The sequence below is a fragment of the Onthophagus taurus genome, chromosome 6 (genome assembly GCF_036711975.1).
Source record: "Onthophagus taurus isolate NC chromosome 6, IU_Otau_3.0, whole genome shotgun sequence".
NCBI classification, from domain to species: Eukaryota; Metazoa; Arthropoda; class Insecta; order Coleoptera; family Scarabaeidae; genus Onthophagus; species Onthophagus taurus.
This window is the reverse complement of record NC_091971.1, coordinates 10,135,020-10,150,898: the sequence shown is the minus strand read 5'-3', so window position 1 is coordinate 10,150,898 and position 15,879 is coordinate 10,135,020. Positions and strand designations below refer to the sequence as shown.

At 33.5% G+C, this 15,879-nt stretch overlaps 1 protein-coding gene across 1 annotated transcript in view; it reads left to right on the top strand.

The window, feature by feature from the left end:
- Positions 1-15,879, top strand: part of LOC111427863 (Glucose transporter 4 enhancer factor) — a 39,791-nt gene that overhangs the window by 18,609 nt on the left and 5,303 nt on the right. The window contains exons 2-4 of the mRNA XM_023063207.2: positions 2,779-2,951; positions 4,764-4,882; positions 7,423-7,568. Coding sequence (XP_022918975.1) covers positions 2,779-2,951; positions 4,764-4,882; positions 7,423-7,568 — 438 coding nt within the window. The remainder of the gene's footprint in view (positions 1-2,778; positions 2,952-4,763; positions 4,883-7,422; positions 7,569-15,879) is intronic.

Below are 15,879 nucleotides of genomic sequence, written 5' to 3'. Positions count from 1 at the left end.
TTTAATGTATTTATCGAATAACCACTATATTATGATATCAAACAATTTCTAAATAGAATTCTTAAAATTTTGATAATTTCTGTTTATTACTATTAATTATTAAAAATTAATGAAATTCCAAGAATTACTTTGAATTATAAAGATAAGTAAATGAGTTATGACTTTAATTAAAGCTACAAACATCTATTTTCATACGATTTAGCAACATCAAAATGTTGATTATTGGAATGGGTTGAAATTAATAAAGCAATTTTGTTGGAAATCATTAAAAATCTTTTGAAATAATTTCAAAGATCCAATCCAACCCAACTTAAGAGTATTATTATTTCCAAAGATTAAGTTTAGCTTGATAACCATAAAAATTGAACTATTTGATACTTTCTGTAAGTCGTAGTTTATCCCAAAATCATAACCCGAGCCCTAACAACTATACGGAGTGATTCAAAAATCCGCTAGAATAGATAATACATGAAAAATTAAGATGAATAGTCTTAATATACATGGTGTCGCAAACGCCTCCTTAACGAGATATAGCGAGTCAAAGTTTCTTTAAAATTAAACGTTATCTGTAATAAAAAGTCCTTTTTAAAAATATTAAGTATTAAGTTTGTAGCTATCATTCTATTTTCAGTTCTTATAGCAACTAGTTACGAATTATCTCACTTCATGTTAATATTTTGACGATGGGAAAAAGTGTTTATTTATAAATTATCAATGCGTTCATAACCGACGTGAATAGCAAAAATTCACAAGTCATTTTCCAGCTTTTTCATTTCAATGCTTTGGCTTTAACAAAGCAAGCGATATCTACTATAATGAGCAAGTTTTCACGGCTAATAAACTCTTTATTCTTAGTTTAGACATTACTTGTTCAATTTACATGATCATGCGTCACAAAATAATTAACCAATTTTTCTATTACTTTCAGTCATTTTATTACACCCACATTTAGAATCGTTTTCTTTATTATCATTAGAACTAAGAGTTTCAAAAAAAAGAACAACCTCAACAATTCATCAATATCTTCAAATGATAGATCAATATAATCAATGTAATGATGTTGGTACATTCGATTTTATTAAGAATGCTTCTGGCATTCTTAATGGCATTTTCTTATATACTATCCAATGAACAGGTAATGTACTGGTAGCTATATTCACCATCAAACGCGGCTTTAGGTCTCGACGTGGTTTCAACACCTGCCTTAAAATCACTAACACTTTTCTGCTATGTTTCTCCTCTGCATTTCACACTTGCTCAGGGATATATGCTTTTGTCTTCAATAGTCTTTGGCAAAATTCCTCTAGGGAAGAATTTTTCCGCAATTTCATCTGTTGATGCAGTTTCGTCATTAACTTTTATATCATGAAAACCATGTTTTTTAATAAAATCTGTCATCTCAATCTCTCTGCTTAGCTCTTTTTCGTCAATCTGTTTATAAAGGCGTAGTATTTGCTTGATGGCATTTCTTTCTTTTCTGTGCAATATCTTCTATCCATATTAGTAAAGTCTTTCCTTTTTTTCTTGACAATATGTCTTTATACAGAATAAACTTCCTAATAGCAGTTTCATTTCTTGTGATTGTTCTTATTGTAGCTTCATATAGACCAGAATGTTTTTCGACAAACATAGGACCTTGTCTATTTGTAAAACAAAATTTGAAATTTAAGCTCTAAAGAGACGACTTTCCTTTTTCTTTTAACTGTTAATGAGTTATACGACATTTTACAAAGACTCCTGAAAAACTTTGCGCGACAAAAAGGAAGCTACGCGACGTAGAGCTTATCTAGGTTAACTTAACGTGCACTAACCAATTAATAAAGGGATAGGAAAAACATTTACATTTCATGTCAATGAAGCGGATTTCAAAACTCTAGTGGAAATCAACATAACAAAGTATATTTTTTATTATAATTTGGTAATGTACTTTGTGCAAAAAGAAAGATATGAGCGATATCGAGGTCGCATCTGTAATGTGGAAAGATAACAGAAGTAGAACATTACTCTCTACTTTTGCTGGGAAAATTCCTGTTACAAAAATAAGTCGCCTAACAATTATCGAATGTCATTTGATAGATCTTGTTAGTATTTGTGCTCTCTTACATTTTAACGTCAGCGTTTCATGTCAAAATAATCACCTTCTCTTATTCCTCAGATGGAGGATGTTACACAAGCAACCTCAACATATACTAGCGTAGGTAGAAATCTTGCAGTTTGAAAATGATTTCTAGTATATTATCAGACCTACGAATCTTTAAACACTACATTTGTGTTATACAGGTTAATGTATTAAGAGTTAAGTTGCAGTTTGCATTAAAGACTTTAAGTCTCACCGTTTCAACGACTCCACCATGCATCCCTTTTGTTTTTCGTTGATCATCCCGTAATTCTGACTTTGGAACAAACAATCATGCAACCCACTTACTTCTAGTACATCTGTGTTTCAATTTATTGAAAGAATTCTCAAATTTGAATGCCTAGTACAATAAGAGTGTACAACATTAGATGCATGCATTCTAGTTAGCAGCTAGAATTAAGATTTTTAGCCACTTTCTAATTCTAATTGTTTACAATAAACTACAGAAATATGAGTTATATATATTTCAATCTATACATGTAACAATGGCTCCAACATCATATAAATAATGTAAATTCTATTTCTATTTCTTTATATAGTACTGACAAATTTATGGTATTAATTATTATTAATAAATTATTTATTACTTCAAGAAATTACTGTGAAAATATTTTATTAAAAATGTTTCATTTTTATTTCAGGAACCTATAACAGTAATCAAAAAGATTGACGATGTAAGACTTTTAGAATCTAGGAAGTCTGCCAGATTGGCTGACCAGGACACTGATTTCGCCAGGTTAGCTGACATGGCTGGTGATCGAAAAAGAGCCGCTTCAAATACCATTGATGTTCCACTGCCATCCAATCATCACAAGTAAGTTTCTATTTTTATTTTATTCTATTTGATTTTATTCCCCAACAAAAGTACCGAATAAATCCTCTTAACCTACTAAATTCAAGCTTGAATAGCTAAAGGGGTATTACTACATCTCCTTATAAATCTAAGGTTAAAAGGTCGAATTCTAAATTCTACACAAAGTCTGACACTGTGTAACAAATCCACAAGTGGTACGTCTAGAAAGCAGGCTAAGTTAATTATTCATTCTCTTCGAATTTCGTTCCGGCAAACGCAACTTCGTGTAGCATTCCTCTCGCAATTAAAAAGAGAAAGCTTTATTATCCAATTCGGCGAGAATTGCGGATCGAAACCACCATTATTTTCCCTCCAAAACATCATCTATTGTGCGAGTGTGTGTCTATTATTATTTTTTTATTGTTTTCTTTTCTTCATTCAATTAAGAGTATCCTACACGCCAATTCGCCTTGGTTATTCCTTCAGTTACTTATAACACTTTTACACTTTTTTTCCGCGCAACAAACGAAATTGCTTATACTCTCGCCTTTCTAACCAAAAAATTAGAGGCGGTTCTCGGAGGATCTACGAGGAATTCGACTTTCACGAGGTAACCGTTCGGTTCTCTCGCGCGCGGTTCCCTTTCTAAAAGATTAATAAATCGCACGCCACGCTTTGCGTACAATCGAAACTTTCGCATTGTGTAATCGGATACTGATAAAATCAACAGCGAAAAATTAAATTTTATATGAATCTTAACTAAATACAATTAGACGTTAAATCATTTTTATAATTGAGTTATAAAAGTATTGAAGAAGTATTTGTTGTTCGATTTGGGTTAATTAAAAAGAAATCTTCTTTTTAATTTGTAATGATTGAAGATGGGTATTTAGTGTGATTAAGGTGAGAGGTTAAAACGTAGGCCAGAAAATTCGAGAACGTGATTTGCCGGGTATACACAAAAGTGAAAGTAGAATGGAACGCTGAGGTTCGCAAAACACGACCTTATCTAATCTCCTTATAATTACTTTGGACGCTTTGAGGGAAGGCGATTTAACATAACAATTTTGTGATTGCACTTTCAAAATGTCACAGGTTGATCGAAGAATTGTTGTTTATATATATTTAAGAAACCATTTCAAAACATCATTAATTAAACAAATTACGTAGAACTTTATGAAATATTTATATCTGCTGAATAATTCATAACTCGAGTTCCACCGATTATTAATTATTAAATATTTATTAATGACTACTGTCTTGGTTAGCAATTATAAATAATAATAATTCGTGTGTTATCGAATTTCCAAATCGATTTCTACCTGTTCTATTTAGTATGTGCGTGCTCAATCCAAACCAGTTGAAAAGCACAATTTCCTGCTAATGCAGGAACCGTTACGCTGCTACCATTAGACAAGGAGCGGTTCTATTGCTCAGATTACAGGTTTCGCGGTGGAAAATTTAATTTGAGTATGAACGTACTGTTTCTAGTACTATGTCATTTTCTTTTTCATAGTTTTTTACAGTACATTTCACTCCCTTTTTTATTTTCAATCTCATAAACTATATATTAAAGGTAAAAATAGTTTTTTTGTAACCACAGTTCAATAATGTTATTCCCAGAAAAAAATCTTCCTATACTATTATCTATACGATCACAAAACCTAAAGTAATTTTCTACAATTATCTCGGTAATTTACCGCCGTTCGTTTCCAAGCTGTCGTTTCTTCGAATCCCATATGAATCTGTACACACATTATGAATATTCCTAAATTACCTATTCATTTTCTAATTGTATTCTGCAATTCATTATTTTTTTTTCTCGTGTTGCAGCAATCGAAAAAGAACGTCCAGTTTTTGCCAGGATCGCGTTTCATCTCCAAACCCCATGGATGATTGTAGCGCGGCTATGGTTTTGCTGTATTTATCAGCATCGCCTCCATACGCTCACGGTAAGCAACGAAATTTTCAAAGCGTTTCAAAACGTTTTTTAAAATGAGAACAAATCGAAAAAGTGGGTTAATACGAAAAAGTGAAAGATCACAAGAAATTGACGCAAAACTATTGAGAAATCGTTGTTGTGTCGCGTGATATTAAAACGAGATTACGTAATAAACATTTTCTAGGTCAAAAATTAAGAGAGAAAAAAAACCAACATGAGAAGATTTACTTTTAACTTTTAAGATTTATATTTATGGTTTAACTAAAAATTGAAAGTTAAAATGAAAGTTCTAATTTTATTTTAATTGTGATTGAAAATTAATCGAAAAAAAAATAATTAAACGCGTTTTAAGCGATTTTATTTGGATCGATCCACTTGTTGCACCTGATACTATTTCGAAATTGAAACTTGAGCCGTGCATAAAGCTAAAATCGTTCGAATCGATGTCGTAATATTTTGGTTTATTACGACATTAATAAACGATTGAAAGGTAATCATTAACATCGAAAGATAATCTTTAATTAAACTCAATTCGAAAATTTTATTCTTTCTGTATCTAGTTTTTGTTGAATAAAAACAATCTAGCGCTGAATATCAACTAAAACTAGAGCTAACACTAGCATTAAAATTAACACTAGACTTAGAACTAGAAATATTCGAGTTTAGCTGAACGTCTCTCAAGATGGCTAAACCCGAATGTTTCTAGTTCTAGGTCTAATGTTAGTACTAGTTTTAGTTCAACAAAAATATACAACAATTTAGCGCTGAATAACAATAAAACTAGAATTAACACTAGACTTAGAACCCGAAACTTTCTTGTTCTAGGTCTAGTGTTAGTTCTAGTTTTAGTCCATTACAAATTTGCAACAACTTGGCGCTGATTAACAACTAGAACTAAGACTAACAGTGTCATTAGAACAAATAGTAGATCTAAAACTAGAAACATTCGAGTTTAGCCGAACGTCTCTCAAGACGGCTAAACCCGAATGTTTCTAGTTTTAGGTCTAGTGAGTTCTAGCGATAGTGTAAAACTAGAACTAACACTAGACCTAGAACTTGAAACATTCGGGTTTAGCCGAACGTCTCTCAAGACGGCTAAACCCGAACGTTTCTAGTTCTAGGTCTAGTGTTAGTTCTAGTTTTAGTTCAACAAAAGTATGCAACAATTTAGCGCTGAACAACAATAAAACTAGAACTAATACTAGACCTAGAACTAGAAACGTTCGGCTAAACCCAAAGGTTTCTTGTTCTAGGTCTAGTGTTAGTTCTAGTTTTAGTTCACTACAAATTTGCAACAACTTGACGCTGATTAACAACTAGATCTAACACTAACACTGTCATTAGAACTAACACTACCCTTAAAACTAGAAATATTCGGGTTTAGCCAAACGTTTCTTAAGACGGCTAAACCCGAATGTTTCTAGTTTTAGGTCTAGTGTTAGTTTTACTGACAGTGTTAGTGTAAAATTAGAACTAACACTATTCCTAAAACTAGAAACATTCGGATTTTCTTCAAGATGAAAATATACAACAACCTAATTTTTAATAACATTAATTTGTTTTAATATCAATAATAACAAAATATTTTTTGTTGTTGTAACTTGAGTTATAAAACATTTACGGTGTACATATAAACAATAGGACGTCATTGGCACATGTGTCTATACGGCCACGTGTCGGCGAAACTCGCCGGTTTCCAAGGCCTGATGTGGTGTAGAAACAACGTTCCAAATATACCGCAATCCGCAGAGCCAGAACACTCGGCACTTCTATTCACGATTCCCCCACTTTTTACTTACTATTAATTTTTTTATCTCCTCGTTCCTTTCTTCTTGTTCAATTAAACTAGCGGTAATCGACCGTGTACAACAAATAACCAAAGCAAAAAGAAATGTTTATGACCGTATCTGTGAAATCGTTAATAAAGGTATAATCAAATTATTAAATATTAAAAATGAAATTTAATAAAAAATGTATCAAATTTATCTTTGTGAATATGAATTTGTTGATTCATTAAAAAAATTAAACAAATAGAACGCAATGATTCACGGGTTCTTTGTTTTCTGACCGCGAACTTAAAACGTAAAATGGCAAAATGGGTTAACGATGCATCAACAACAACGTTGCTTTTGTCTTAACGTTTTTATTTTTATTTATAATTTTCTTTTTTTTGCAATACATACAAAAGTATAAACCATGTTATTAATAATTACTACGTGTGTCGGTCCGCTTTGTCTACGTTCGGACAATGGCTCATTACCATGAGGTGTTATTGAACCGAATTCCCTAGGCTGCAAAATTGGTTTTTTAAATTGGTTCGGTTACCCATCGAGGTCTTTGCCCGGTGACGACGAGACGCCCGATTAGGTACCGGTTTTTTTTTTTTTGGTATTTTTAGGAGAACCCACAACTGAAACGGTCAACGATTACTAAAAGACTTTTTCGGGGCTTCATTAAAGAAAATAGATTAAATTACGTTTTCTTCGTGTTAATTTTATTTTAAAAACATCACTATAAATTTCGATAAAGATTTAATTTGCTTATTTACAGAATTATCTCCTGGTAGCAGTAGCTCAAATTCATCGAGATCAACACCATCTCCACCTTCACCACACGAAAGTCAATTACTATATATGGACAGTAGTCCAGATGAAGGAGTTTTTATGGAGTCAGATATGCCAAAAAGAAAAAAGAAGGTAATGTTTTGCTTAATACACCCAGCATTCTCCTCCCACTTCGTTACTATTCCAAGATAAAAAAAAATCTTTGTTGTGACGCTAGCCTGAACTATAAAGCTGTTAGATGTGGGCAGGCACTCCGTGTTTTGACACCAGCCAGTCTATTATTACGCGAATCCTGGCCTGGATCCTGCTTAGGTTGCGTCATTTCCCGATGAACGAAGGCGTCCGAGATTCGCATTTTTGGCCATATACATTTTGGGATTAGATCATTTGCATACAATCGGCTTTGGACGAAGTTTAAGTTTAGGAAGTCATATTTTCGTTTTGGCACACAATCAGGTGGGATAAAACATCTCACAAGGATAAACGGGACGTTATGACATCCTGCGAGGATATCATGTAGCTATCAAACTGTTTTCGGTAATCTCTAAGGTCGTCCAAGTCGTAAAGGTTTGATGACGATTTGGATTTTTATGAGTTAGTAATAAACTTGAGGTTATGTAATAAACGTTTTTAAAATACCAACAGCTGATTTATATGGTTTTTGGTTAAGAATAAGTTTTGATGTGCCAAGTTTTGTATCGAAAGGAAGAATGTTCTAAATATATTTAATGAATTACTGCATGAATTGCTATTTTTGTTACATCAGCAAGAATATTTTCGTAACATTCAACTTTTTGCATATCTATTAGTTATATATAGCATCTGTAATTTGCTCAGCTGCTTGTAGCTAATTCATTCAACTTGTATCTCGAGAAGATTGTTCTCTGTTGACTGTAGAATTTGCAATTTACCTGTTTCTTATAGAGAATTTGTGTTGTTGTAGCTTGCCATTATGAAGAGAACAAATTTAAGTTTTTATGGAAGGAACCTTTATTAATTTAGAGACATATTCCAGTGGAGTTTAGATGTATAATTCTACAGTCTAAAAAGATGCCTTGCTACTCATATACTTCACTGAAAACAATATATATCTCATAAGACGAAAAAACATTAATGACCAAATTCGTTCTGATTGTCTGAATCTCCATAATATTAAAGATTCAAATGTTTTGTGATGTTCTCTTTGTATTGTCATTTTTTGTATCTCGAAAGGCAGAATTTTGTAAAGCTTTACAATGACATACTGGATGAATTGGCCTATTATTGGAATTGTGCAGCTATTGTGTGAATTTGTAATTTTCTGAAAATAGTCGATATTGAATGTTTCCATCTTGGAAGAAAAAATATTGGGTGTTTTATATCTTTATTAGCTTAGTAACATCTTCCAAAAGAATTTAGGTGTATAATTCTGCAGTCCACACAGATGCATCTATTACACTACTATTTGAAGCTAATTCATTCAGTTAAACTGATGAATTGAATCAAAAAACATAATTTTGTTTGATTTTCCACTTTTTAGGATATTTATATGCTGTTCATTAAAATCAATCACTATATTTTTTGGACAACTACTAATTAATATTGATAGTTGCGCTTCGTAATGCTTGTATTTCTTCCTGAAAAACTTCCTGTTCCTGTATTTTGCCACTTTGAAAAAAAAACTTTCTAGGAAAATTGTTTTGCTGATATGATTTCTACATTTTCGTCAGTAAATATTCTGCTGTATAATTCTGGGCATCTCCACCTTTCTGTTCAGTAATATTATCCATAGTAATTACAATTTGTCTTGCTACTTAATGATCCATTTTATTTAGGACAACTTCTATCTCACCACACATTTTTAGGTGACTTGTCAAGTTCGTATGCTAAAACGTTCAAGGTGTTCTCCTTCTAAGTAAAGGTTAATGTTGTCAAGAAGGTGGCCAATTTAATTTCTACTTTAGAAACTTTTTAAACGGAAGGAAGGTGTAAATCTTTGTGCAAATTTATATTTTGTGCATATGATACGTGGCTACAAATATATCAATGTTGGGTTGGGTTTTATAGAAAAATAATTGCTGCTATGTCGACCAGTATAAGATGACACACTCTGCAAAGTCGCTAATTGCAACAAATTGCTACTTGAGAAACGGATATATTCTTCAAACCACCCAGTATAGCACTAGCTTCAGCAGAGCAAATATCTGTTAGACTAGATTTTAGATGTAATTCGATAAAACGCGACATAATGCAAAAATTGTAATGCTTAATCGCTTCTCCGAACAGAAAAAAAATGATTCTGTAAAGATACATTTCCTGTTGGCTTATTTGGACCATCTCTATTGCAATTCCATTTAACAAGCATTCCAGTCTATCAAGTATAGCTACCACACGGATATAATCTGTAACGGTATTTGAACGTCCCAACTTGATTAATTTCCGTTCTAATCCATCCAATACCTCAGTATTATATGTATTCTCTCATTCATCTATCGTACTTGGGTGCTATACATTTATGTCTTGATGAGGTAATGGAATATACTTAATATACTCAACATTTATAACAAAAAAAAAACAAGAAGAACCATTATTTCCATTGATGTCCATCTAAATATAACTACTTGCTACTGGAAGAAATCACGTTGAAACATGTATCTTGAAAAATGATAATCGATAGCAATACAACTTTTCTGGATATGCATAAATTTGTATGATTCAATCCCAACATGCATAAAAATTGTGTGCGTATATAAGTAACAATCTATTTAAGGAAGAACTACTCTGTTGATCATCTGGAAACACGTGGCTAAATTTTTTTTGTTGCCATCGGTAGCAGGACGAGCTCTGCATCAAGTGGCCGGCCGGCCGGTGGACTCCGACCCGGCGACGGTAGTAACAGCCAATCCTGCGGGCGCGTGCGTGAAACATATGCATCTTGCCAAGGTCCTGCGGCGTAAACAATCGCGCAGCCGCCCGCGAGGTTAAAATGTCAAGCGTTGCATAAGGACGTCACCGTACGCAACAGCACAGCAGGACGACGAATAAAACGACCCGCGGTCTCAGCTGATTTTTCACGTAATAACAATGTTTTACGACCAGTTTATTTAGTTTTTTTAATCATGTTATGGTTGACGAACACTCGTGATGTTTACTTTATTAGTATGAGTGTTATGGTAATTATGTTTTTATAGCATTAAGAAATTCATGTGTTAATAAGATATTTATTTGAAAAGGTTTTGATTTGCTGCAAAAGTTATAATGGCACGTGGCAATATCTGCTTGTTGTTTACGTTCTTGGCTAAGACCTACGTCCCCTCCGGCTGCAAACGTGCATTAAGTGCGTTTCACAAAAGTAACGCAACGGGTCCCAGTTTCGCCATAAATTACATTTGTCCTTGCACGCGCGGTTTAATTTACATAGTTCTACGGGCGAACGTTTCGTTCCTATTTGCGGAAGGACCTCTTTTCTGCGCACACATTTCTGCTAAATAATTTAAATTTGCATGTTCAATAACAATAAAGGTTGAAAAACCATTTTAAATTCTTGTGATTATTATGACTATTATTCAAATCGCGTTTAAAAAATAATAAAATTTTTTCAAAAAAAAATTTTTTGAAAGCAATTTACTAATTAGAGAGAAACTCTTAATGGCTTGTTCACGATCGCGTTTCTCCTTATTGTTCTGATTCACGGATCGTCGAAGCTTCTGTTTGGCGTTTCTCCACCATTCACCTGCGCAAGCTTTTGAGCTTTAAATAGACATTGGGAGTCGGGCGTGGGTTGGGACGGTTTGGGTTTTCCTTTCGCTCTCGCGATTCGGTTTTCCTTCGAAACGTTACCGCGACGACGTCGTCATCAGCAGTTTCACTGGAGCGCTTTCACTACGAGCTTCTTCCTTGCGGGTCGCTGACACACGCGGATTTATCCCAACGGGCCTAGAACGGGTTGTTGACCCCTTCTAGGCTCACTATAAAACGTTCCAACCAAGGGTAACTTTAGTTGATTTTTTTTCCTCGACGCTCTCTATCCCGTTTTATACGTTTTCTAGTCACCCCCAGATGTCTTGAAAAAGATTATGTTAAAAGACGAAAAAAAATTTTGGGGAGAGAGAAAAGAAAGGTAAAGTCAGGTATCTTTAGATGAAACGTTTAAGGAATTTCAGTCTGGGGATATTTTTTTCTCTAACAAATGTCAACGACTTAAAAAGGTCGAAAAGAATAAAGTTTTTGGTTGGAGCTCGAGGTTGAATTCTTAAACTATTCATTAACTCTCAATTTTGCAAATCGTTGGGTAGGTCAGAAAGCTTTAAAGATAAATATCTCATTCGTTGCAAAAAAAAGTAAGTTAAAAGAACTCGCTTGGCAATTAAAACGTTGATTTCTTCACGCAAGGTTAAGTGTCAAGGACGTTCTTGCATTCTTGTAAATTAACGAATGAGTAAACACTAAACAAGTCTAATCCTTTACGTTAATTAATATAATTAATTTGAATCATTTATAAAAAAAAATGTTTTTTTCATGAAATCACAACAATCGAGTCCTTTCTATGGATGATTAAAGAAAAGAAATACGTGCGTCGTGATTCGAAGAAGAAAACGGTCGGGGAATCATCCGACTTCTCCTCTTGGAGCATAAGATCTACTGCGTAGTTGGTCAGTGATCCGTCGAGGCAGGCAAAATGTGTTTCTCCTCGCAGAAGAGCAATAAAGAGAGAACTATAATCGTTAAAGAAAGAAGAGAAAGAGCTATCAGGTGCCCGACATAGATGGGGGGAACACGTGGGGGATGTTGTCCCTAAGCCGGAGCCTCGTTGCCGATGTAAACATTGGGGTCAACGTACGTTCTTCGGCACGGCCCCCGCTTCGGCCCGTCGAAGGCCCCGCTACTACTACGACCCGCGGTCTTTGTCTCGCGCGAAAACCACCGGTAGCGGCCGTGTAGCTCTTGAAATGATACTACTACAACGTACTATTTTAGAAAATGCGTTCGTATTAACTTTTTTATATAGTATAAAATTCTTGAAAATCGCCATCAAGGAACTTTTATACTTAGAGAAGTTACGGGGGATGATTGTAAAGCGGACGCTTTTGTTGTGTAAAGTTTTACCGCTTATCTACTCTAGCTTTAAAGAAGACGAGAGAAAAAATGTCGCAGACGATACTTGAGGAAAAGCGTCGCCGTCGAGACAAAGAAACATTTCATGGAGGGTGGTTGGTGGTTTGGGGATGACGTCAGCGCATGACCGTCGCGATCAATATGTTTACATACAAAACCACGTGCAGCTTTAACCGCTGATACGTAAGGTTTATATTCGGTCGGTTCTTTGTCCTTGGACTAGATTCTATGTTGGGATTATTATTTCCGGACACTTGTTATCTAAAAATGTTAAAAGATTCAGAATAGAACGCCCATAACGGTTCAACATTTTGTATTTATAATTTATAACAATATTATGCAGTAGTATCAGGTTTAATTAGTTATTGATTTCTGTTGTTATTTTATTAAAATTGTATTCGGATTAATTGTTATTGAGCATGTTGTTGTGTTCACTCAGCTTGGGAATTCCTCATACCAAGGGGAATTATCAAATATAGGAATCCCCGAATTACTAATATAGCATTATCAAATATAGGAATTCCAGAATTACTAAACATAGCTACAATAGGGAAAATACCTCTCCTTTGGATACCCATTTTATGCAACCATATTATGAAATACATTATATATCTAGAACGTTAGATAGCAAACAATAGAATAATGCAATAATATTGATTGCAATAAATTGAATTAGTTATACTGCCTGATAAAATGGAGACAAATAGAGAGAAAAATTAAAACTGCAATGCTGATTTAGAAACGGGACATAACAATAATCTAATGTTGAAAGAACAGATAATGTTTATCAAATTTTTAGCTCAATGGTCACCGATGTCGAAATGCAATACCACTTTTTTCGTCGTGGTTTACTACAATGTCTTCTGTTTCATAAACCAGAGTATCCCTAAAGTTTTCCATAAGATAGACAAAAAAAGTGGAGTCTTCAGTGTATAGGTTCAATCAAAATCAGCAAATGATGAATGCTGCAAAGGATATTGAACTTCTTACACCTCTAACTTGAAAGTAAACGTCAGTAAGCTTATAGATGACCCATACAATTTAGCCTTTAATTTTATCTTATACTTGTATTCTTTTCCTCATGACCACGATAGATCTCCAGGGCAGATGACTGCAGTTAGGTGTCATATGTAAATCTTTTTTCACCAATTATTTAGTTGGACTTTAATTAAAAGCTCGAACGTAAGTAAAGAAGTACAGTTAAAGCACAATAGAACAACAGAAAAAAGTTTTGTTGCAACCACATCTACTAATCTAAGTACAAACATCAGAATTGGCAACTTGTTGTTAGCTAATCCGATTATTTCATAGTGTTGGGTAGAAAACGATGGTATTAAGTCCAGCTACCTATTTGCGTTGTTCCAGCCAAAGGAATTTTGACTCATAATGAGTTTAGAGTTTGATTTGTTTGTTAATGTTTTCAAAAAAAGATCATAATGATGAGATGACTTACATTTTTTTTATAATTTTACTATCAATAGATGCAACAAAAGTGGTTGGCTAAAACGCAGTTTTTCATAAAATTCTACTTGTTTCTGTGAGGTTCGGCTTTCGTACTACACATTTTGTAATTCCGAGGCATTTTATAAGCAGATACGAGCTCTGCTTCACTCAATTTTTCCTCCATAGGGATGATTTTCTTTGAAGTTGGCCAATGTTGCCTCCACACTCGGTCTTCTTTTTTTACTTCCCTCGTGTCCAACTAGATTTTGACGAGCACAACGCAAACCGTTTTTTGGTCCATCATTTCTTCAGCATGATGTGTGAATTCACAATTACAATTAATGTAAAGAATTTTACACTTCTCATGATATGATGATTTGTGTTATTATCCACAAAATTCATATTTGAATTATCGTCCTTTACTATTTATGGACATTTAATGATATTCTTAGGCCAACCATTTTTTTCAATTTTTTAAAGTTGAACATGAACATCATCCATCGTTCTGGAATTTGAATCATCTCGCTTCAATTTCTTATCTTGTCAAAAGACATAAAGTATACCTACCCGATTCTTGTTGATAGATTTTTTTTAACTTTACAAGAAGAGTAAACGTGTTACGTGATTCTAAATTAACTGGCAAAAAACTAGCAAAAGATAACTTATGCAAGAATCTCATATTACGAAGCCAATAGAAGCGCAAAATTGTTCTGGTTGCTTTTAATTGAATTTATTGCAACATTTTTCTTTGTTTGTGATATCGCTTAATTCAGAAAGTATACAAAGATGAGGAAATGTCAGAATCAACATCTGATTCAGTGCCAGATGAGATAATTTCAAATATCATAATTAAAACATCACTAGTTACAATAGAACTTGAAACATCAATGCAAAACGTGAAAAGCTGTTGGGTTACACTTAATTATCACTTATTCTAATAAATTTAGAAGTATTATCTTTAATGAAAGATAATCTGCATCTCTAACTATCCATTGACATTTTTAGAACATGAAATTACACTTTCCTTCGGTGCTCACTTCTTCAAACAATCGTTTAGCTGAATGCGTTTAAATATACAAGAAGTTTTTAACCTTTTTTCTCCACTAATATATTTCTTTAATATTTTCCGTTATAACCAATACTTTTACTTAGTTAGTCAACAGTTCCATCAACGTAATATATTTGATTGGCAACAATTGATACTCACTTAATATATATTCATATTGAATAAGCAGTTTATTGACACATTCTTAATTAAATGTTTAAACTCTTGCTATTGATATCTCCTCTGGAGTATACAAATAAATGTATCCAAAAAATATAAACTTAACGTTATAAGATATACATAACCATAACTTTAATTATATACAGTAAAGTAATTTCTATATATCATAATTTTAACCCTTCGCTGATTACGTTGACACAAGTAGATACAGAGTGGTTAATGTATATCACACACTTGCCTGTCATGTTTAATTTGGCGTGGGTGTTAACACTCCCTCACCACCAGATTAATACGTGCGCTTTATACCACGCATACGGATCTAAACTAAACAACTAGTTAAGGGTTAAAGTAGATCAAATACAAGCACTTTTAGTTTCTATATTTTTTTTCCAGTAATTTCTCTTTCTTCAACTCTAACTTTCTCTAATTCCATCAATGTTTCAAACGACATCTTAACATAATTTTGAATCGTCGAATTCTTTTTGTGTCAAAAATCCAAACATGTCATGTTGGATTTCAATGATTTTTCCTGAGCTTTCATTTAAACGAAAAAAAGGCATGAACATCGTGCGTCACGCAAAAGAAGAGAGCCGTTTTCTTCTTTACAGGTGCCGTTAGTTTCACGGGTAATGGTTGTGACATGACAGGGCTTCCGCATTTTCAACTGCGTATACACGCACT